This window comes from Canis lupus, chromosome 18, assembly GCF_003254725.2.
Source record: "Canis lupus dingo isolate Sandy chromosome 18, ASM325472v2, whole genome shotgun sequence".
Lineage (NCBI taxonomy): Eukaryota > Metazoa > Chordata > Mammalia > Carnivora > Canidae > Canis > Canis lupus.
Genome location: NC_064260.1, coordinates 42,323,638 through 42,347,948, shown reverse-complemented (window position 1 = coordinate 42,347,948; position 24,311 = coordinate 42,323,638). Strand labels below are relative to the sequence as shown.

At 42.1% G+C, this 24,311-nt stretch overlaps 1 protein-coding gene and 1 long non-coding RNA gene across 6 annotated transcripts in view; both read left to right on the top strand.

The window, feature by feature from the left end:
* The window catches only part of CSTPP1 (centriolar satellite-associated tubulin polyglutamylase complex regulator 1), a 202,543-nt gene that overhangs the window by 157,488 nt on the left and 20,744 nt on the right, over positions 1 to 24,311 (top strand). For all 5 annotated transcript variants that reach the window (XM_035701214.2, XM_035701208.2, XM_035701213.2 and 2 more), the window contains one exon: positions 16,171 to 16,255. In XM_035701214.2, coding sequence (XP_035557107.1) covers positions 16,171 to 16,255 — 85 coding nt within the window. The remainder of the gene's footprint in view (positions 1 to 16,170; positions 16,256 to 24,311) is intronic.
* LOC112663318 (uncharacterized) lies at positions 1,803 to 6,732 on the top strand. The gene is made up of 2 exons (XR_003139169.3): positions 1,803 to 2,448; positions 6,540 to 6,732. It is a non-coding gene; the product is annotated as an uncharacterized LOC112663318 (long non-coding RNA).

Sequence of the window (24,311 nt, the reverse complement as noted above, 5' to 3'; positions counted from 1 at the left end):
CCCCAAATGAATGAGACCATATAATGTTTGTCCTTCTCCGATTGACTTACTTCACTCAGCATAATACCCCCCAGTTCCATCCACGTCGAAGCAAATGGTGGGTATTTGTCGTTTCTAATGGCTGAGGAATATTCCACTGTATACATATCCACATCTTCTTTATCCATTCATCTTTTGATGGACACTGAGGCTCCTTCCACAGTTTGGCTATTGTGGACATTGCTGCTATAAACATTAAGGTGCACGTGTCCTGCTGTTTCACTGCATCTGTATCTTTGGGGTAAATCCCCAGCAGTGCAATTACTGGGTCATAGGGTAGATCTATTTTTACCTCTTTAAGAACCTCCACACAGTTTTCCAGAGTGGCTGTACCAGTTCACATTCCCACCAACAGTGCAAGAGGGTTCCCCTTTCTCCACATCCTCTCCAACATTTGTTGTTTCCTGTCTTGTTAATTTTCACCATTCTCATTGGTGTGTGGTAGTATCTCATTGTGGTTTTGATATGTATTTCCCTGATGGCCATGATGCGAAGCATTTTCTCATGTGCTTTTTGGCCATGTCTATGTCTTCCTTTGTGAGATTTCTCTTCATGTTTTTTGCCCATTTCATGATTGGATTGTTTGTTTCTTTGCTGTTGAGTTTAATAAGTTCTTTATAGATCTTGGATACTAGCCCTTTATCTGATATGTCATTTGCAAATATCTTGTCCCATTCTGTAGGTTGTCTTTTAGTTTTGTCGACTGTTTCTTTTGCTGTGCAGAAGCTTCTTATCTTGATGAAGTCCCAATAATTCATTTTTGCTTTTGTTTCCCTTGCCTTCATAGATGTATCTTGCAAGAAGTTGCTGTGGCCAAGTTCAAAAAGGGTGTTGCCTGTGTTCTCCTCTAGGACTTTGATGGATTCTTGTCTCACATTTAGATCTTTCATCCATTTTGAGTTTATCTTTGTGTATGGTATAAGAGAATGGGTCTAGTTTCATTCTTCTGCACGTGGCTGTCCAATTTTCTCAGCACAATTTATTGAAGAGACTGTCCTTTTTCCAGTGGATGGTCTTTCCTGCTTTGCTGAATATTACTTGACCATAGAGTTGAGGGCCCATTTCTGGGTTCTGTATTCTGTTCCATTGATCTCTGTGTCTGTTTTTGTGTCAGTATCATACTGTCTTGATGATCACAGCTTTGTAGTACAACTTGAAATCCGGCATTGTGATGCCCCCGGCTCTGGTTTTCTTTTTTAATATTCCCCTGGCTATTCGGGGTCTTTTCTGATTCCACACATATCTTAAGACTGTTTTTTCCGACTCTGAAGTCATGGTATTTTTATAGGGATTGCATTAAATGTGTAAATTTCCCTGGGTAGCATTGACATTTTCACAATATTAATTCTTCAACAGAGGCATTTTAAACCCAGGCCCACCTTAATTCCAGATCTCCTGTTCTTAGCTACTACATGTGCTACCCTAGAATGTAGTCACATGGATTTGTAACATTCCCATTCCTCTAGCAAGTTCTGTGCTACCTGTATTCAAATCATGTCCTACCTGTCCTTTGTGCTCTTGCCTCAACCACAGAGAATCACAATGAAAGAATCCTAGAATCTTAGACTCAAATAGAACCCTGAGGATTCTTGAGACAAAAAATTGACACTTTCGTTTATAATTCTAAACGGTTATTTTTTTTTTTAAGACTCATGGATGTCTTCCCAGTGCTTATTATACTTTTGCTCTTTTCATTTTTTCAAGTGGGTTATACATGAAGGTGACAAAATTCAAATATTTATTTTTTTAAAGATTTTATTTATTCATTTGAGACAGAGAAAGAGAGTGCATGATTGTTGAGGGGTGGGTGTGGGCAGAGGGAGAAGGAGAAGGATTCTCTGCTGAGCAGGGAGCCCTACCTGGGGCACAATCCTCGTATCCTGAGATGATGACCTGAGCCCAAGGCAGACCCTTAACCATCACAAACCACGCAGACGCCCCTATTTATTTATTTTAGGGAGAGAGGAAGAGAGTGCCCACATACAAGCGGGGGAGGGGTAGAGGGAAAAGAAAGAATCCACAAGCAGAATTTTATTTATCCATTTGAGATGGAGAGAGTGTGTGCATGATTGGGGCGAGGGGGTAGAGGGAGTGGTAAAAGGGTTCCCCACTGAGCACAGAGCCCAACAAAGGATTTGATCTCAGAACCCTGAGATCATGACCTGAGCCAAAATCAAGAGCCAGCCACTCAAACCGACTGAGCCACCCAGGCGCAGTGAAAGTGACAAAATTCAAAAGGCTAAAAGGGTATACAATCTTAAATACTTTAAAGTATATTTAACTTAGTCTAGTCAACCCTGACCATTTACATGTGAGGTGTGACAGAAGAGGAAACTGAGACATAAGGAGCTGGTGTCCAATTGAAAGCCACCGATCAATGAAGAAACCAGGCACTTTATCCAGACCCCAGTGAGTAAGACCAAACTTTGTCTTTTAGAATCCTCGTGCATGAAAGAAATCGGGTGGGCTCATCCTTTGATACTGCTGGGATATTTTTCATCTTTTTCCTTTCTTTCTTTTGTATGCCTGCCAGTCCCACTAAAAGATAAGGATCAGGGTTCAGAAAGCCTCACCATTGTGTCATTTCCCAGGATGCAGAGCCACTGTCATTTGGTTCACATTTTTATTAAAATAAGATGAGTGATTCACTCACATTACAGGCAAAGAATCTTTTACCAGGAAAACCATACTTTGAAAAACAAAGCTGATGGCTTTAAGGAACAGTAACTGCTAATGTCAATTTCCTTTCCCATCCCAGTGCCATTTCCAGTCCCAAAAAAAGTCAGGCACTCTTCTGTCTTTAGCTGCCTCTTTCTCTTAGCCACACATATACATATAATTATAGATAGGGTACATTATATATGCCCACAAAAGACAACAGCAGGAAAGACAAAGGTGGATTCATTTGAAGAGATGTATGTGTTTATCTATATCCAACCCTCTCTCTGGTTCCTGCTGTTTTTGTTTCTTAAGTCTATTTTTTTAGTTGATGGGTAGCCATAAATCCATCATCATTGGTGGATGTTAGTGGATTCTGACGAGGGAACAGGCTGTGGTCTTTGTAAATACGCCTACATACTGGCAACAGCCTTCCCCAACTCACACAATCATCGAGAACCAGGAACCTAGATTGTTTTTTTTATTTTTAGTCTGTCTTGGTTCAACTCACTCTTAGTGAGTAACTCTGTTAGCCACTGCTTCCTTTTATATTTATTTAGAAGAGAAGGAAAATGCATTTTAAGCAAATCAAATGCATAATCTGTTCCACTTCCTATTTATTCTATGGCGACGTTGGACAGTGGAAAGCCCAGAGAAATACTTTTGTTGGTTTTTGTTTCCTGTGGCTTGCTTTCTCAGACAAGTCATCAGTTTTGCTGATAGCTTTTTAAAATTCCATCCCAGGGGCACCTGGCTGGCTCAGTCAGAAAGTGTGACTCTCGATCTCAGAGTCAAGAATCCAAGATCCATGTTGGCCATAGAGATTACTTAAAAATAATAAAAATATTAATTAATAATAATAAAATCCCATCCCAACTGTCAGCCTGGTTTTTTTTTTAAGATTTTATTTATTTGAGGAGAGGGGGAGCATGAGTGGTGGGGAGGGGCAGGGAGAGAGGGAGAAGCAGACTCCCCGCTGAGCAGGGAGGCCGACTCAGGGCTCCATCCCAGGACCCTGGGATCATGACCTGAGCCAAAGGCAGACACTTAACCGACTGGGCCACCCAGGCACCCCCATCAACCTCATTTTAAACTGGAAAGGAAAAAGGTAGTTGGAAGCATTTTTGTGTGTACATTAAATATACTTTTCTCTTGCGAATCTGTGTTCAGTCCTGTTAAAATTACAGATAGAGGCCTATTATAGCTTCAAATGTTTATTATTTACATTGCTTCTTCTCTATTTTCTTATAGAGATTAGCAGCTAGTCACCTAAAATAGAAAGGGTCTGTCAGTTTGTTTTGGGGACAGCAAGAAAGTCAAGAGCCAGGGAGACCACATCTGACCCTGGAGCCAGCCCAGGAGAAGGATGAGAGAAAGAATTGAACTAGCTGGTAGCAGATTTAAATATTAACAGTAATACTAACAACAACAGCAGTTACAGCTAACATATACTACATTCTCATTATGGAATTCACTATGCTGGCTGTTTTTCATCCATAGAAGACATAAAAGGCTGAGGGCCCAGGCACCATATAGCAAGAAAGAAAGAAAGGCTCATGTAGTGGAAAGAGGCCTTGACCTAGAAGGAGAAGGCTTGGTTAGATCCTGTCTCTACCATTTACTTATCCCTTATTGAGCCTCATTTTTCCTTGTTATAAAAATGGGAGCAATGCCATTTCCCTCTCCCCACCTCTCAAGGTTCTTACCAGAATCAAAAGTGATAATGCATCTGAAAATCGTTTTCATGATTGTACAGTCTCTCTATAAATATGACTCATCAGTACTTTCAGTATGAGATGATAGAGGATTGGCAGTGCATTGACTCTCAAGGAAAGTGGTGTGCACCACCTGCCTTCAGGCAAGAATTCTGTTATTCTCTCATCAATAAGAACAAAGGCAGATAAAACAAACACGAGATAAGGAATAAGATTGTTTTAGCCACCCACTGGCTTGAGCTGGAGGACTTGGATGAATTGTGCCTTTTGTTACACAGGTGCCATCCCACCTGTGTGCCTCAAAAGCAGAAGCATGATAAGAGCAGGTACTATTTATTGAATACTTACCCTGGGTCATATACTTGCACTTTAAATTTACTATCTCCTTTTTTATTGGCTTTATTTACATATAGTTGACACACAATGTGACATTAGTTGCAGGTATACAACCTAGTGATTCGACATTGCTATACATTATGCTATGCTCAACCCCAGTGTAGCTACCAGTCTGTCACTTTTTTAAAACCAACTATTTTAATCTTAAAAACTCCTCATAGGGCAGCCCAGGTGGTGCAATGGTTTAGCGCCGCCTTCAGCCCAGGGCCTGATCCTGGAGACCTGGGATCGAGCCCCATGTCAGGTTCCCTGCATGGAGCCTGCTTCTCCCTCTGCCTGTGTCTCTGCCTCTCTCTCTCGCTCTCTCTGTGTCTCTCATGAATAAATAAAATATTTAAAAAAAAAAAAAACCTCTTCACAGAGTCTTACTATCAGTCTTACTATCATATCAGTATTGTACATAGTCTTACTATCAGTATTGTACATACGGTTATTATCATTGGTACTAGTATTAATATTTACTCTCATTTCTTTTTTTTAATATTTTATTTATTTATTCATGACAGACACAAACAGAGGGAGAAGCAGGCTCCATGCAGGAAGACTGATGTGGGACTCAATCCTGAGACTCCCAGATCACGCCCTGAACCAAAGGCAGACACTCAACCGCTGAGCCACCCAGCAGCCCTTTACTCTAATTTCTAATTGGCTTACTCAGTGTCACATGGCTAGTTAGCTGAAGAACCAGGATTTGGATCCTGGTTGGCTGATCCAGGAGGCTGTACTACTAAAGTAGGCACTTAGGGGTTTGTGGGTCAGACCCATGTTGAGTTAGAGCCAGGACTTTTTTTTTTTTTTTTTTTATGATAGTCACACACACAGAGAGAGAGAGGCAGAGGCAGATGGAGAAGCAGGCTCCATGCACTGGGAGCCCGACATGGGATTCGATCCCGGGTCTCCAGGATCGCGCCCTGGGCCAAAGGCAGGCGCTAAACCCCTGCGCCACCCAGGGATCCCGAGCCAGGGCTTTTTAAACCATCCTCAAGTGAGCCCTAGAGTTTTAAAGCAGCCTCAGGTCCCTCCCAGCCACTTCATCCCTTGCATCTCTAGCCTAGATGAAAAGAAGGTTGGGTAAGAAAGACTTTGTTTGTTTGGGGTATCTGGGTAGCTGGGTTGGTTAAGTGTCTGCCTTCAGTTTAGGTCATGATCTCAGGATCCTGGGATTAAGCCCCGAGTCAGGCTCCCTGCTCAGTGGGAAGTGTGCTTCAACCTCTCCCTCTGCTTCTGTGCTACTCCCCCACTTGTGATCATGCTCTCTCTCTCTCAAATAAATAAAATCTTTTTTTTTAAAGGCTTTGTTTTTATCTGCATCATACATTGAGTTTCCTTATAAGATTTCCATTGAAAAAAAGTATATGTTTTAATTTTTTTCAACCCTCACATAGCACATCTTTCTTATTTAAGGTGAGATAATGGAGGCCCACAAGAGTTGTACCCAGAATAACGTGGTTAGTTCTTTGCAGAATTCAGGTTTGTTCTTTTCTCTACGTCATATCATGTCAGTGAGAGAACAGACTTTCCCCCCTCCAAAACAATGTGAAAACCCTCATTCTGGTCAGAACCGTGTAAGGAAATTTAAAATACTGCCTCTTTTCAAAGATTGAGTGAGGTTTTCCAGATACACCACCATTGCAAGGCAGGATGTTTCCTCTCACTGGCAGTTACCATGAACATGGACTGATGTTCTGTCTCCACCTTACCTCATGTGACTGTTTAACCATTTCTGTTCAGTTCAGAACAGGTTTGAGTCACAGGCACTTGAGACAGCACTTGCTTCTTCCTGGACAAGAATTACACCTTGGCTCTGACGTCTCTGTTTCAAAGAACACTTCCTAACTTCTATTTCTAACAAAAATGTAAAGTAACAACACCTAGTAGAGCTGGACTTATTGATATCTAATTAAAATGTGAACGAGTACAGATATTATGCTTGAAATAGCTTCTATGATAAGCTACTAGGCCCTCCAAGAGGTTATAGTGCCAAGGTCCTGCTGCACATTTTGCTGTTCAAAGCTGCCTCCCGTTTCCTCAATAAATTGTCAGAAGACTGTGCTTGTCCCAGAGTGACTAGTCCTGTTGCTACTGGAGAGAGGCCTTTATTTCTCCTGGCACCAGTGCCTCCTTCCACAATGCCGTATGGCTGCCCACCCTGGGCCTGTGCAGCCTGTTGTGGTTCATGTCATCAAAGCTGTCTAAGACAGTGTCCTCCCCAGAACCAACCATTGCCTTGGTCCTCAAACTCCCAACAGCTCCATCATGACGGACCCAAGAGAGGGTCTAACATGGTATGCAGGAATCTTATCATACCAGACCTCTGGTTCAGTCCCACAGTAGGAGCTCAGGATGGCCATGGTTAGCCTAAAAACCAGATCAGATTGCCATGATGTGCCATACACAATCCCTTATGGAAGAATTTTCAGATCCTGATTAGAAATGTTCCCATTTCTTTAAATCTCTGATAATATAAACAATTCCTGAGGAGTCTCTTTTGTTCTTTCTAAAAATTGCCATATAATTGTTACTATGTTTGATTTAATTCTTTGCCTAGAATGCATACACTGGTCAAACAGAAATAGTCTCTTGATGTTGGGCTTAGTCATAATAAAGAAAGAAGGAATCTGGCTTTCTGCCCCTGTTTAAACACACTAAACATGCTCTGGGGAGTAATGGGTTGGCAAAGGATAGCATTAATAATGGCCCAACTACTTTACCCAACAGGTGTCGATGGAAGCGGTTGTTTCTCATTCCTTTTGTAAAATCATTTCCTTTTCAATGAACTAATTATCATTTCCCCTCCATTTATAATATAAAACAACAGTGCTGTCAAAAAAGACAGAATTCAAGAAAACAGCCTGCTGTTGTTCTGGGGCTCTAGATGTTAACTATCTTCCTGTGACTTGTAGGACCACACACTACATGGAGATTGAAACTGTCAGATATCTTACCTCCTTTCCCTCTTCTCCTCCCCACTCTCCCTCACTCCCTTCCCCCACCTTGCAGAGTAGCACTGAGAAGTATTTACTCAGCTGCGGATTGGTACCAAAGCCTCAGGGCACTGGGGGTAGGAAAGGGCGGTGTGGTCATGCCCCAAACTATCCATGTCCTTCCGAGCATCTCTTGGCAGAGCAGGCTGGCTGAGGGTGAGTGCCATTTAGAATGAGCATTCACAAACCCTGCATAAAAAGAACATAAAAACAATTGCAGCTGAAAATTGGAGAGTCCACTCATGGGCTGTGGTGTTCTCTGGCCTCTGTGGCCTCCCACTGAGGTTATGCAGCCAACCAACTAGAGGTTGTTCAGTCCACTGGGATTCCCCATGGCTTGGGAGCATTTCATTATCTCCAGCTCTTGTCCTGACACAAGCTCACCCAACCATCATCTCATCCTCCATCCTTTTGGAGCTAAAAACACTTGATTTCAGCTTTGGGGAAGGCTCTCTCTGAGTAAGGGACAAAGATATGGCCTTAGTTCCTTCTGTCTGGCACTCCTCACTGGTCTCCTTTAATGACACCACTCTGACCCTTGGAAAATGCATCATTTCCCAGGAAGAACAGAGGCGTCTGAGTCTATAAGCACACACTACCACAGTTCTGAGCAAATGTGTGGGCACACATGGTGGTCTCCAAGGAGGATGTAGAGATGACTAAGCTGCCCCCACAGAGCTTCAGAGACAGGAATTTCCACAGCAAGAAAGCAGACCAAATGTAGAAAAAAGAGATCTTCAGCCTTCTTTTCCAAGAAAGAAGAAGGTGAGAACAAGTTAACTTAACCCTGATTATTTCTTTGCCAAAATAACCTCACCTGTCTCCCTCTAGGATTAGAGTGGAGATAACCAACAAAAGAATATTCTGAGCCAGGGCTGGTTATCCTGAAAACTACAGTATTCATGCTCAACTTGTAATAGTGGTAAAGTGAATTAATAAGAAGTAACCACTAGGCTTCTTCTAATTTTCATGATAAAATTGGCGATGTATTCCTTTTTAAAAAAATATTTTATTTATTCATGAGAGACACAGAGAGAGAGAGGCAGAGACATAGGCAGAGGGAGAAGCAGGCTCCATGCAGGGAGCCCAATGTGGGACTGATCCAGGGACTCCGGGATCACGACCTGAGCCTAAGGCACTCAACCACTGAGCCACCCAGGCATCCCGTGGTGATATATTCCTATGAAAACAAATACTCAAGCCGATTGGATTGAGCACCTAATAAGAAGGTGCTAGGAGTCAGTAAGCACATGAAAAGTAGTCCACTTGCCAGGATATATTGTGCTTGCTGAGAGTTTTGGTACCTAGGACGTTTTCCGTTTCCAGCACTTTACAGCTCCTAGCATCTCACATCCCTCTAAATTTGTAAACATCCCTCCTGTGCCTGGTGAGTCCTTATCTCTGTGTTCACACAGTGACCAGAAATTTGTCCCTCTGGATTTTCCTCTGGGTCACAATGTAATGCATGTTTTTATTCATTCATTCCTCCAACAACTATTTACTACTATGTGCCAGGCATTGCGCTTAAGGGCTTTAAGTTATGTCTAAAGATTCATTAATTTCAGGACTTCCAAGTTTTAATCAGGTAATAATTATAAAAGAATCCTACCATTATTGAGCACTTTGATCTTTTTTTTTCAAAAAAAGTGCTTTTTTATTTTTTAAAGATTTTATTTATTCATGAGAGACAGAGAGGCAGAAAGCTTTTTCTTGGGGAAAAGTGCTTTATATTTAAATTGCCTCGGGGTGCCTGGCTGGCTCAGTCCCGTAGAGAATGTGACTCTTTAACTTAAAGTTGTGCATTTGAGCCCCATATTGGGGGTAGAGGTTAATTTTTAAAGTGATCTCTATTATTTAAATATTATTTAACCTCTATTATTTTTAACATTTTTTAAAAAATAATAAATTGTCTTAATTTATTTTTACAACAATTGCATTAGGTAGGTACTGTGGTTATTCACATTTCTAAGAAGAGGAGATCAAGATCAAGATTCAGAGAAATTGTGTAACTTATCCAAATCATACTAGTGGTTAAGTAGTAGAGCTAGGCTTTAAAGCCAGGTGTCTGATTACAAAGTCTAGGCTCGGGGATCCCTGGGTGGCTCAGTGGTTTAGCGCCTGCCTTCGGCCCAGGGCGTGGTCCTGGGGTCCTGGGATTGAGTCCCGTGTCGGGCTCTTGCATGGAGCCTGCTTCTTCCTCTGCGTCTTAGTGTCTCTCTCTCTCTCTCTCTTTCTCTGCCTTTCTCATGAATAAAAAAAAAAAAAAAAGTCTGGGCTCTGCACTAATACAACTGCCCTGGGCCATTTAATGTGGCCCACCTGGAGGGTATCTATATGTTTAACTTCAATAGAAAGTCTGTCAGTCACCTGGAGTGAAAAGTCCTACCTACCATCAGAGGTCAAGTCCTCCACAAAACATGGATCCCACTTGCTGGAGTGGAACTTGCAGGACCTTTGGAGTTAGACAGGCTTAGGTCTGAATCATCATTCTCCCTCCTCTGACTCGCTCTGTTTCCTTGAGAAGGCAGTTAACCTTAGTTAAAGAAACTCTAGTTTCTCCATTTCCAAAATAATATTAGCAAATACTAACAGCACTTTTGATGGACCAGACATTGTTCTAAGTACTTTACATTAACTCACAACAACTGCATGATGGCAGTACTATCATTATCCTCATTTTATAGATGGGTAAATGGGTAAACTGAGGCACAAAGAGCTTAAAGGTCAGTATCAAAGCTGGGATGTGGACTCAGGCAGGATAACTGAAGTCTATGCCATAAGCCACAGTGCTATGCTGTGCTGCCTCTGGAAAGGAGAGAATCAGGGCATAAAAACTCTGGTCCAGAGCCAGGCCCACAGTCAATGGGACTATTACAAGGTGGAGAATAAGAACGTTTAACGGCCCTGACCACCCACAGAAAGAAAGGCACCAATTTGTGGAGAGTATTCTAATTTTGATCTTACACCAAAGCCTTCTTGTGCCTTTGCCTTTGAACTTTTAGGACCTGCTGGCTGAAGCTTTCCTAGCTGGGGATGTGGTATTCCTTTGGAGAAGGCATTTCTTGGTACATACCACTTACCCTCCCTGCACCTGCCAGGATGAACAGTGGCTGGCAGGTGGGTGGGGATGGGAAATGGCGGCCTGGCCAGGAGCACAGGTGTACTCATCCCCCGCCCTCCCGTGGCCTCTGGCCCAGCACAGGCTGTGCTGCCGGTGCTTACTGTCTTTCCTGTTGACAGTAATTAGAACCTTTCAGACTAAATTTCTTACAGGAAAAAAAATCCCAATTCACTTGAATTGTCTCCTTGATCCAGTTCACCTGGAGCTATTTAGTTCCTGCAGTTTGTTTGGAGGGAAAAACAAGCTCTTAAGCCTTCACACATTATGGCTGATAAGATCAAGGTGCTGAAAATGTTAGGTAAATGTTGGAACCTGACTGAGTTTGAATTCCAGTTCTACTTCTTAAGCGTACACGATCTGAGTTTTTATATCTGTGAAATGGGGATAACCATAATGAAGATTAAATTAGACAACATAGGAAAACCCTTGCAAGAGTAGTACCTGGGGGGCACCTGAGGGAGGGAGTTCAGTTAGTTAAGTGTCTGCTTTCGGCTCAGGTCATGATCCCAGGGTCCTGGAATCAAACCCCATATCATGCTCCCTGCTCAGTATAGTCTGCTTCTCCCTCACCCTCTGCCCCTCTTCCCCACTCGTGTTCTGTCTCTCTCTCAAAGATTGGCTATCAATATTATTAAGCCCAGCCAGCCCTCACCCCTCCTTCCCTCCCTGCCTAAGATTTTGCTCTGGGAAGCCATGTTCCCTTCCTGTCCCCCAGGCTTCAGACCCCTCTTTTCTCACTCACCAGATAGATGTCAATTGACCCTTGAACAACATGGGTTGGAACTGCCCAGGTCTCTTTGTATGTGGATTTTTTTTTCAACACAGTATTGTAATGTATTTTCTCTTCCTGATGATTTTCTTAATATCATTTTCTTTTCTCTAGCTCACTTTATTGTGAGAATACATATACACAATATAAGTTAATTACATTAACTGTTACAGATAACAGTTATCTGTAAGGCTTCTGGTCAACAGTAGGCTATTAGTTGTTAAGTTTTGGGGGGATCAAAAGTTATACATAGATTTTTGACTGCACAGGGGGTTGGTGCCCCTAACTCCACATTGTTCGAGTGCCAGCTGTATTTCATCTCTCTAAGCTTTATCTGTGAAGTGGGACTGGAAATAATGGAGGCTCCTTCATAAGGCTGTTGTTGAGGTTAAGTGAGCTAATTCAAGGCTCGGTAACTATTCAGTCTCATTACCGTTGTTCCTGAAGCTTAAAGGGCTGCCTGAAAAGGCCTTTGAGATCTTGGAGAGCTCTTAGAGGACCCAGAGTAGGCATTTTGGGTTAACTAGGGTCTGAGTGTAAACCTCAGGAGCTGGGGAAACTGCTAGCTTGTTCGTTGCTGTGATACAGTGCCTGAAGCTGAGGAGGCCCATGGTAATAGTAAACACATGAATACTGCAAAAGAGTATTTAAAAAGAGATTTGGCTCAGGGGCACCTGTGTGGCTCAGTCAGTTGGGTCCTTGAATGGAACTGTGTATCAGGCTCCCTGCTCGGTGGGAAGTCTGCTTCTCCATCTCCCTATGACCCTCCCCTGCTCGTTCTCTCGCTCACTCACTCTGTCAAATGAATAAATAAAAAATCTTTAATAAAATAAAAATAGGGGATCCCTGGGTGGCTCAGTGGTTTAGTGCCTGCCTTCGGCCCAGGGCGTGATCCTGGAGTCCCAGGATCAAATCCCACATCAGGCTTCCTGCATGGAGCCTGCTTCTTCCTCTGCCTGTGTCTCTCCTCTCTCTCTCTTTCTCTCTGTCTCTGTCTCTGTCTCTCTCTCTGTCTCTCTCTCTCTCTCTCTATGTGTGTGTGTCTCATGAAAAATAATAAAATATTTTTAAAAAATAAAAATAAAAACAGATTTGGCTCAGGCAACCTGACAGAGAATTCTAAAGGCATACCACTCCTGGGTGTTTAAGCATTTAAACTCAGCAAGGAACACTTTCCTCTTCTCTATCTTTGCCCCCAGAATTTAAATACAAAACTACAGTATCCCCTTTGTTTGATGTTACTGTGTTCTAGACATTCTGCTACCTACTTTACAGACATCATCTCTTTTAATCTTGATTTCAACCCTGAAAAGTAAGTATCATCATTCCCATTTTACAGATAAGAAACTGAGAGTTAGAGAGATTGAGCAATTTGTCCAAGGTTGCATAACTGGTAAATTGCAGAGCTGAAATATGAACCCTTGCCTGAGGGACAGGATGGGGACAGCTCCTGTTTGCTCATCAATGTTCAGATTTTGGGACAAGTCTTATCACCCACCATTCCCCCAAATACCCACTTTACAACTGAGGAGTGTCTCCAAGTAGCAGATGCCTCCCCCTCAAAATCAGGTGGCCTTGGTATTATCCAGCCACTGCATTAATAAAAGTGGAACTGCTGTCTTTGAGGCACCTGGGTGGCTCAGTCAGTTAAGCATCTGCCTTCAGCTCAGGTCATGATCTTGAGGTCCAGGGATTCAGCACTGTGTCCTTAGGCTCTGTGCTAGGCAGAGAGTCTGCTTCTCCCTCTCCCTCTGCCCTTCCCCCTGCTTGTGCTCCTCCTCTCTCTCAAATAAATAAAATCTTAAAACAAAACAAAACAAAACAAAAAAAACACCCTGCTGTCTTCCACAATTAAGGTGGCAAAAATTCTCTATTTGCCTGGACTTTCTTTTTTTTTTTTTTTAAGATTTTATCTATCTATCTATTTGAGAGAGGAAGACAGAGCACAAGCAAGGGGAGCAGCAGGCTCCCCACTGAACAAGGAGCTTGACATGGGGCTCAATCCCAAGACCCTGGGATCATGACCCAAGCCAAAGGCAGATGCTTAACCGACTGAGCCACCCAGGTGCCCCTGCCTGAACTGTCTTCTCTTTATCTGACTATCTTCCTCATTTTACATTTGGGAAAGTCAGTTCCAGAAGTGGTGAACAAGGTGTATTCTGTTATTCTGATGTATTTAGTATTTCCAAGAGCTGTTGTTGCATTAGAGAAATGTAGAATGATTTTTGTAAATCATTCTTCTGCCTTGGAAGCAAGTATTTCAGGCATGTGAGTTATAATATCATCAAGAACCTAAAGAGAGCTGAGGGTCTGGAAACCGGGAGGCTGAGATTGATACCCGACCTTGTCTTTCTTGATTAAATATGGTAGTTACACAGTTCTCTAGGCTTCTTATTTTCCTTTATCTGGTTTATCTTCCCAAGGATATCTTGTAGGTAATTTGGGGGGGCAAATGTGGATTTCTGTGAAACACTTCAACCCCCAAGAATGGTATCAGATACATCCACCAAAGCTTAGCCTAGGAAAGCAACGATGATTCAAAGATAGAACTTTCCTTTGCAGGCACGTTTGTGCTTCCCCAGTGTTGCATTTTTGTGCATATTTTGTGCATGTTTGTGGCAACCCTGGGTTAAGCAAGTCAATCGGTGCCATTTTTCCAACAGCATTTGCTCACTTTGTGTCTCTGTGGCATGTTTTGGTAATTTTCACAATATTTCAAACCTTTTCATTACCATTATGGTGATCTGTCATCAGTGATTACAACTTGCTGAAAGCACAGAATGATGATTAGCATTTTTTAGCAATAAAGTATTTTTAAGTTAAGGTGTGTGCTTTTTCTTACACATAATGCTATTGCACACTTAATAGATTACAGTTTAATGTAACCATAACTTTCACATGCACTGGAAAAGCAAAAACTTAGTTTGATTCACTTTATTGATATGTTTGCCTTATTGTGGAGTTCCAACCAAATCAATAGTATCTTCAAGGTACACCTGTATTTACTTCCTGCCAGAAATTATTCCTCTTTATACAGGGAGTTCTAGAGTGAGAATAATGTGGGAACTCATTAGACTCAATAGCTTTTCTCCCCTCTGTTCACCTTTCCTGCCCCTTACCTAAAATCTGCAAAACCACGAGTGGCTATTCCTCCGTCCCTTGAGGAACAAAACCTCCTACCAGGCTATGCCCGAGGTCAGGCAAGTGAGGAGAGGAAAGTGCACACCCCATTGTGGCCAAGACGAAGGCCACAAAAGCCATCTTGATCCTTTGACCTACATTGACGCTGAGTCTGTTGCTTTGGTGTCCCTGACTTTAGCAGTGTGGTTAGTCTAACTCTCTGCCTCCACCTTGAATTAAGCTTTGATGAAAAAGTAGTAGGAGCCCAGACCTGTCCCTGGAGATTTGGGGTTTTTATCTTGGAAAAACATCAACCAAACTAGCAGGGCAGGAGATCTGGATTCCTGTGGCTTGGGCTAACTTAGGTCCAAAGAAACCAAGTGCCTATGATCATCATCTTCATTCCCCAAATGTGGCCATGCCCTCTGGATTCCCTTCTCTCACTCGTCTCCCAGTTAGGATGGCTTCCAGGATGCCTGCTCTTGCTTTACCATTAGCTTGCCTTTCCATATTTGAAATGCTTCAGTATACAAAATACTCGTGGATGGCTACTGCCTGGCTGATCTAAAATCTTTTGGCTTTGGTTCATGCAGTAACAAAAAAACCTTTACACATCAGTGTATTTTCTCTCCCTTGGGATCCTATAGACCTCCCCGAGATTTGCCTCTCTGGGTTTTCTGATGGGCTAGAGAGCCTCATCCTGGCTCACCTCTCCCAGAGCACTACTTCTATATATCAGGAATCATTTGGTTGCCTTGATTGTATATCTTGAACATTTGTCTTGGCTTTTTATAACAGGATGACCAGATTTGTGTGCAGGCATCTAAACGAAGCCTACCCATGCAATCCTGGATGACAGAGTAATAAGGTCTGTGGGTTGCTATGATGTATTCTTCTCCATATATTGCAAGACTGAGTTTGCCTTAGTAGTGCTTCCAGATATTCTGTGGATGGTCTTTGGGCATGTTGTGGTGGATGTTACCATGCCAGAGAATTTCAGCAGATTTAACCAGCTTTGAAACGACTCATTCTTGTGGATTTTCATGCACAAGGAAAACCAAACTAAGAAGGCTGCTCAAGGTACCCCTCTTGTTCCCTTCTCACCCGACCATTTTTCAAACCATTGGATGTGGCTTGTGGCAAAATATTGTAGCAGAATAGCTTCCACCCAGGAAAAACTTTGTAGAAACAGTGATCTTAAAATCTCACCTCCAGAGGTTAGTGGCTAGCACACCCATAACACTGACTCACCTTTATAAGAGCAGCTCTACTGAGACTATGTCTGAAGCCCAGAAAATGGCCAAGAAGAGAGCAATCAATGCTTTCCCACACAGAGACTTAATGTGTTCCTCTCTATTTCAACTTCAGATTTGCTGACCATGAGAGAATATCACTGTCTGCTGCAATTGCTGTGCCCAGATTTCCCGCTGGAGCTTACTCAGAAAGCAGCCAGGTATGTCCCCTGGGCTCTAGAAGCCAGTTCAGCCCTCCGTGTACCAGGGCTTCTTAGAGAAACCTGAAATGTATACAAACTAACAAACCATTAGGAAGACTAAAAAAACCATTAGAAAGAAACTGGCATTTGGAGAGGGGTCTATTTGGGATTTGCCCCAAAACATAATACTTTCTGCCATTTCCAAAGGGAAGGCAAATGATCCTTTGTGGTTTCTGTGGGGAGTCTTAGGGTCTGCAGATAGAGTTGAGGGGTGGTGAGATGAAGAGGCAAACACACACACACACACACACACACACACACAGAAACTTCTAGAGGATGTTCTGAGAAGAGAAGGGACAAGAGTTGGCAGCAACCAGTGAAGGAGCAGATTGAGATTGGAGACTGGAAAGGCATGAAGGTGATAAAGCCCAAATGAGGGAAGAATAAATCGTATTACTTATGCTAAAAGATTTTCAAGACCAGTCCAGAACCAGGAAGACTTGGCAAAAGTGGTTTAGAACCCCCTAATTTCTGAGTTTGGTTTCATAGTCATTCACATTTTTAACCAAATGAGGTAGTTGGACTATGCCTCAGTTAACTTTTCTTTAAGGCAGAATTTGAGCTAAGGTGGCAAGTGGAAGTATTTCAAAAAATTGTGTTGTCTGGGGGATCCCTGGGTGGCGCAGCGGTTTGGCGCCTGCCTTTGGCCCAGGGCGCGATCCTGGAGACCCGGGATCGAATCCCACGTCGGGCTCCCGGTGCATGGAGCCTGCTTCTCCCTCTGCCTGTGTCTCTGCCTCTCTCTCTCTCTCTCTCTCTGTGACTATCATAAATGAATAAAAAAATTAAAAAAAAAATTGTGTTGTCTGAAATTGCCAAAAAAGAGGATTTTTAGGAAAATACCCTGTATTGTAGTATATGTGATAGATACATTTCCTTATACATTTGTCTAAAGCTATGGAATATACAACACCAGGAGTGAAGGGTAATATAAAGTATGGACTTGGTGATAACTCTGTCAGTGTAGGTTCATCAGTTGTAACAAACATTCCACTCTGGTGCACCGTGGGATGTTGACAATGGAGGAGGCTGTGCATGAGTGGGAGTAGGGAGTATGTAGGAAATCTCTGTACCTTCCCCTCCATTTTGCTGTGAACCTAAAACTGCTCAAAGTAAAGTCTCAGTAATATTTTTTAAATGCCCATCTTACCTAAATCATAATGTATGCATATTTATCTTCATTGTTTCATTTAAATTCATTTACTTTAATGATCTCAATCTTTATAAAAACTGTTACCTTCCTATTTTACTGAAGAGGAAATTCATATAACTCAATTTAAAAAAAAGAAGAAGTGGAGGCTCAAAGAGGTCAAGGATTTTGTCTGAATTTACTGATAGCTTTTAAGTAGCAGAGGCTTGACTTGAACCCAGAGGCTGCAGAGGCTGCCTGAATTCAGAGACTTTGCTCTTAACCTCCTTACACTCCGACTTGCTCATATTGTGAAGTTATTTCTGCGTGGTGGTCTGACCCACTGAAACCATGACTGCACTAATTACACTACACCAAAAACCATTGGGTCTTTCTGAAATGAGCCAACCAGCTCCCCCATCAACTAAAAAGATGGGAAGTCCTCTGCTGCCAGCAACAGGCACCGGCCTCATATTGGAGCAGGCTGTTTTGCAGCTCACAGCTCATGCACTGATTTTGCTGATCATGTGCAAAACTTGCTTACTGACCACGCACCCAAATCCTTTTTCCCCACATTGTTCAGTGGATACTTACCTCCTCCAGGGGCAACTGGCCACTGGTGAAAGCTACAGTTCAGGTTTTATCATTTTAACTTACCTGCTATCCAAAGAAGATTTAGATTTGTTTTTCTTCCATAGTTGAAAATAAAATGTGGGAGATTATTTTAAAAGGTGTTACCTGAGCAGCCCTGGTGGCACAGTGGTTTAGCGCTGCTGCAGCCAGGTGTGATCCTGGAGACCTGGGATCGAGTCCCACATCAGGCTTCCTGTATGGAGCCTGCTTCTCCCTCCGCCTGTGTCTCTGCCCCTCTCTCCCTCTGTCTCTATGAATAAATAAAATCTTAAAAAATAATAATAAATTAAAAAAAATAAAAGGTGTTACCTTCAGATTTCCAGTGATAATTCCCCTTGGGGTCAGTTCATTTTAAGGAAGCTTCCACCCCAAAATTTTGAGGGGAAAACTCCATACTCTTAAAGACTGTACTATGATTTCTACATAGCTGAATAATAAAAATCAACTGTGAACTCTAACTAAAGAATTCTTAGAGAAAAGGAACAGTAAGTGTGAGTATGTGTGTGTGATCTATACCAGCCTTGTTTGCAGCTGGATCACTGTCACTCAGCACAGTACCCAGATGCATGCTACACACTCCAGAAGTGTCTCCTGACTGGGTGAACATATGAATGATATCCCTTGTCAGGCATTTTACATGGTTCTAATAGGCCATGGTTCTAAGTAACGCTACAAACAAAAATCAGCAACTATATCCTATATTCATTTGTTCATTCCTTTATATATTCATCAAAAATTTTCAGTGTTTTGGGATACAATTCACATACCATGTAATTACCTACTTAGAGTATAAAATTCAGTGACTTTTAGTCCAATCACAGAGTATATTCATATCGATCACCATGATCCATTTTAGCACATTTTAACTACCCCCCCAAAAAAATCCTGCACTCCTTAGCCGCTACTCCCGAATCTCTCTTCCTCCTCAGCCCTGGGCAAGCACTGAGCTGCTTTCTATCTCTATAAATTTGCCTCTTCTAGATCTTTCAAATAAATTCAGACCAATAATATGTGGTCCTTTGTGACTAGTTTCTTTCACTTAGCATCATGTTTTTGAGGTTCACGCATGTCTTACCAGGTGTCAGTAGTTCATTTCATCAAGTATTTCTTGAGTGCTGATTTTGTGCCAGGAGCTCTTATGCACACTGGGGATACAGTGATGAACAGATAGAGTTCTGCCTCTCAAGGAGCTTAACACTGGGCTTAGGAGAGGATCACCTAGGCTCCAGTCACTGCCTGCTACCACTCTGTGACATCTCCCCTTCATTTCTCTCACTCCAGAACAGCCACTTCCTTTTCTGAAAGGTAGGAGGCAAGTTAAGGAGGGTGACCTTCTGTATGATTTTTCAACCCCAGAAGCCACTGCACTTGCCCCATCAATCTCCCATGCCCTTCTGAAAAATATGATATGCCTAAGCACTGAAGATTAGACTAGAAGTAACATAGTCATATAAAATTCACTGATTCTGGGGCATCTGGGTGGCTTAGTCGGTTAAGCATCTGTCTTCAGCTTGGGTCAAGATCCTGGCATCCTCAGATCAAGCCCCAAGTCAAGCTCCCTCCTCAGTGAAAAACCTGCTTTTCCCAGTCCCTCTGCTGCTCCTCCTACTTGTGCTCTCTCTCTCTCTCTCTCTCAATCTCTCTCTCTCTCTCTCTCTCTCTCTCTCCTGGAAGAAAAAGTAAAATTCACAGATTCTTACAATTATTGTTACTAACAGACTTCTAGAATGTTATTCCTGTAGCTGTGGCCAGAAGTGAAGCTTATCCACTCCTTACCAAAACACCTACTATTTGATAGAAAAGTCAAACCTTTCCATTTGAGGACTATAGCCAGTCCTTGTCAGTAGACATCTATGTGAAGGGATGATGGGAATGCAAGTATAAACAACAGAAGGGCCTAGGGCAATCCTCAGGATACTGGCTATAAAATTAGAGGTGAATTCAAAACTGGGGCAAGTTTGTTTGCTCCCTGTGTATCAGGCTTCTGTGTCAGCCCTACCTCCCCAGTGCCATTCTTTCCCCACTCTACTCCAGCTGGTGTGTGTATAGAAAAATTATATATATCCCATAAAGTATTCTCTAATTGTTTAAGCTATTCCTATTTTGTCCTGAAGGCCAAGATCCCAGCTTCCTCACACACAAGACCAGACTTCTGATCAAAATTACCCTGGAGGTAGTTAGGCCTCCAAGGCAATCACTATTGCTAGAAGAGGCTTTGCACTCTCCCATCTCATGACTGGGCTTGCTTTATGCAGGGCCCTGAGGTCTGAGGACAGGCTGCAGGAGGAGGCTCCAGTCTGTGATGATGTGTGCAGAGAAGAATGTAACCCACAGGCAGCTGTACACCAGAGCCAGTTCAGGGGCATGGCGTCTCCACATGTGCCTGACTTATGGACTGAAAGCACTGTGGCCAGGCCCTGGGGCAACAGGTGTGAACTGGAAACACAGGAGAGGAAAGAGAGCAAATGGGCTGAATGGCAGGCCTAGCCACAGATGCCCTCCACTTCATGTATTTCCACAGCAGTAGGCATCATTAAGTAGTCTTATCCTAAATGATTACCGCCTCCCTCCTCTGTGGACTGGGAGGCTTTCCTGAAGGTGAAGAGCATGTAATCAGAGCCAGGTTTCTTGAGTTCAAATCCCAGATTCAGTTTCCCAGCTTGTGCCCTTGGAAAAGTTATTTTTTGAGCCTCAGTCTCCTCATCTGTCAAATGGAAATAGTAATAGTTGTAATAATTGAAGAAGTATGTAATGTGCCCGAAGTAATGCCTGGCACAGAGCAAACTTTGAGTGTTAGAAGTAGTAGTATTAACCCTGACCTGTAAAAGCATGGGCATCATGGCCTTGGAAACACCCTGAGGGTCCATGCCACCGGTGCACTATTCACTGGATGACCTTGAGGATTTCTCATAACTTCTCTAAGCCTTATTTCCATATCTGTACAATGAGGAATAATAGTAACTAACTCATAGGGTGGTGTCAGTCTCAACAACCACAACAAAATACGTATATATTGCTTAACACATTGTAGACATTCAGTATATAATAGTTTCTTGCTGTTAAAATAATATTGGCATTATTATTACCAGATTTTAAAAATATAAACGAGAAGTTCCTCAGCTCCCTAAGGCAGTTATTTCTGGCCTTTTTCACTTCAGAACACTCAGAAAATAACTGGCCTTTTTTCACTTCAGAACACTCAGAAAATAATAAACATATAACAAAAAGTCAGTAAAGATAGAACTGCCTGTGATTAGCCTCAGGCTCTGGCTTCTTCCCTGCTGGGCCAAGAGGATCATCCACCTGTAACACATTCAGGGCACAAGTGACACAAGGTCCCCTGCAGAGCTTATTAAATCCCAGGTGGCGCATTCCATCCCCAGAGTTAGGTGGATCCAAGGTAGCGTTCCAAAATTCATATTTTCAAAATTTTCCCATGTGAGGATGGTCTGGAACAACAGTTGGAGAAGTACTGATTAAGGGCATCGCAGGCAGTCTCATCCTGGCATTTTAGAGTTGATTGCATCAAAAGGAATTACATTTCCTTCTCTCTCTTTCTCTTTCTCTCTCTTTCTCTTTCTCTCTTTCTCTCTCTCATCATCTAGAACACCATTTAACTCATTTCTAACTCACTGAAGGCCAGATTCTCCAGTGAGTAATACATGTTTACTAGGGAAAGCTCTTCATGGTTATGTGCTAAATACAGATAGTGACTGGAAAACACAAGGAATCTGGTTGTAGATGTAGCAATTCACCCCCATTTAAGAGAGTCACTTTTCAGCTAGCCCCTGTGTCACAAAGGCCGGATACCTAATAGTGAAGGGACTCAGGTGCTGGAGCCAGACAGCCCTGGATGGAAATCCCAATTCCTTCACTTACTGGCCTGCGACACTGAGCAATTTCTCTAAGCCTCGATTTTTTTAATCTGTAAAATAGAAATAATGATAATACCTGCCTCATAAAATTTTTAGGATTTAATGAAATAATGCATGTAAAATGCTTGTCACATGGCCCTCAAAAAATTACCAATTTTTAAGAATTATAATGAGCAAATGGGGAGTGATTCCCATATTCATTTTTTCAGATATTTCCTGAGTATCTAGTATCTGCCAGACTTCATGCCATGCACTCAGGATACAGTTATATGCTTTCTTGGTATTTGTCTCTTGTTATGCCTCTCCCTGGCAATATCATTCTGCCTCAATATCTTTCCTAGCTCTGACTTGTGTCCAACAGCACCACTCTTGCCCCAAATGGTCTTTTGCCAAAACAGACCATCCCTTCCTTCTCTATTCTGTCATTCACCAAATATTTATCAAGTGCCTTTTATGTGCTGCTGGTCATTATGCTTGTGGAGAGGCTAACAGTAAGCAAATTAGATGTCATTCTACCCCTCAAGGAACTTACAAACTGATAGAGCCACAGACATTAAATAAATGAAGTACCAAGTGCTATAGGAACATATAAACAGGAAACTAGACCTAACATGGGGAATCATGAAACGCTTTTCCATGAGGAAGAGATGTTGAGTTTGGAACCTAAAGGATTAGTAAGAGATGAACACACCCTTTACAGCTCACAAGACTTAGTTACCAGGCCCTTGTAACTAAAATAGTATGGTCCTTGAGTAAGGCTAGACAAACACATCATAGCAGACAGACCAGAAGAGACACACACATTTATAAAAACATGATATGCAGAGCAGTAGGGAAAAGGATGCTTCAATAAGTATTGATGGGGCAATTGGTTATTTACATAGGAAAAAATAAAGTTAGATTCCTACTTCATATCATATTCCGAAGTCAATTTCATATAGATGACAGACCTAAGTGTGAAAGGCAAAAAACTATAATATTCTAGAAGAGGAGAAAATATATTTATGGCTAACAGTAAAAGAATCCTTAAGATACAAAAAGCCCAAGGGGCACCTGGGTGGCTCAGTCAGTAATATTGTGACTCTTGGTTTTGGCTCAGGTCATGATCTCATGCCTCCTGAGATTGAGCCCCATGGGGGACTCTGTGCTCAGTGGGGAGTCTGCTTGGATAGCTTTCCCTCTGCCCCTCCCCCCCTTTCTCTGTCTTTCTGAAATAAATATATCTTTTTTAAAAAAAGAATTAAAAATTTCTGTTCAACCAAAGATAGATAAAGTTGAAAGATAAGCCAGAGACTAGAAGAGGATACTTATGTGTATAGCTAACAATAGATTGGTCTGCAGAATTTTAGTCTAAAAAATTTGTTATAAAGAACTCCTACAAATCAATAAGGAAAAGATGAAGAACCTTAGTAGAAAAATAGTCTAAGGATGTGAGCAAGCAATACACAGAAAACCCTAACAGCTCATAAACATATGGGCATATTTTCATGCCCACACTAACTAGTAATCAGGGAAATGCCAATTAAATTGAGATGCCACTTCACATCAAATGACAAAAATTTTAAAGTCTGATAACACAAGCATTGGTGAGGATGTGAACTCTCATAAAGTGCTGGTGGGAGTATAAATTGGTACCATCACTTTGAGGCAATTCAGGCAAATCTAAAAAGTTCACAGGTATACCTGGTTATAAGGAAATACACAGCACTGTTTGTAATAGCTACCATTGGAGTGCTCTGCATGCCCCCACTGTAGAAGAAAGGACAAAGTGTGGTATCTTCATACCACTCAATGCTATACAGAATGAAAATGGGTATAGGTAGAAATATGTGCATCAACACTCATATCTCAGAATATATATAAAGTTTGAAAACAAAACAAGCTGATAATGTTTTACAAATACAGGCATTTGTGTGAGTTATTATAGCATAAAAAATGTGCAGAAGGGTGATAACTGCCAATTTTCCATGATGCTCCAGAGGAAGAAGGGTTGAGGGATGGAATGAGGGAGAGGTAAGCACAGGTGGCTTGAATGATATATATAATATTTTACAAAGCCTTTACAAATTGAAGCAAGGATGGCAAAATGTCAAGGTTTGATGAAGTTGGCTAGGGGTACACAGGTGTTTGTCATGTTGTTCTGCATAATTTTCTGAAGTCTTAAATATTTCATTTAAAACAAAAAGGATGGGTAGGATCAAAGTAGAGAGTGATGGGCAGGAAAAGCGGTGTAAGGGAAATAAGCAGTCTGGAAAAGAAGCCAGGCTGTCACCAATAATGACCTAAAGGAGCTTCAAGAAGCCAGTGGTTCTGGAGTTTGAGGAGTTTGGGGAGCAGAAGGGAAAATGAGGGTCTCAGGAGGCCATGAATTGGGGTT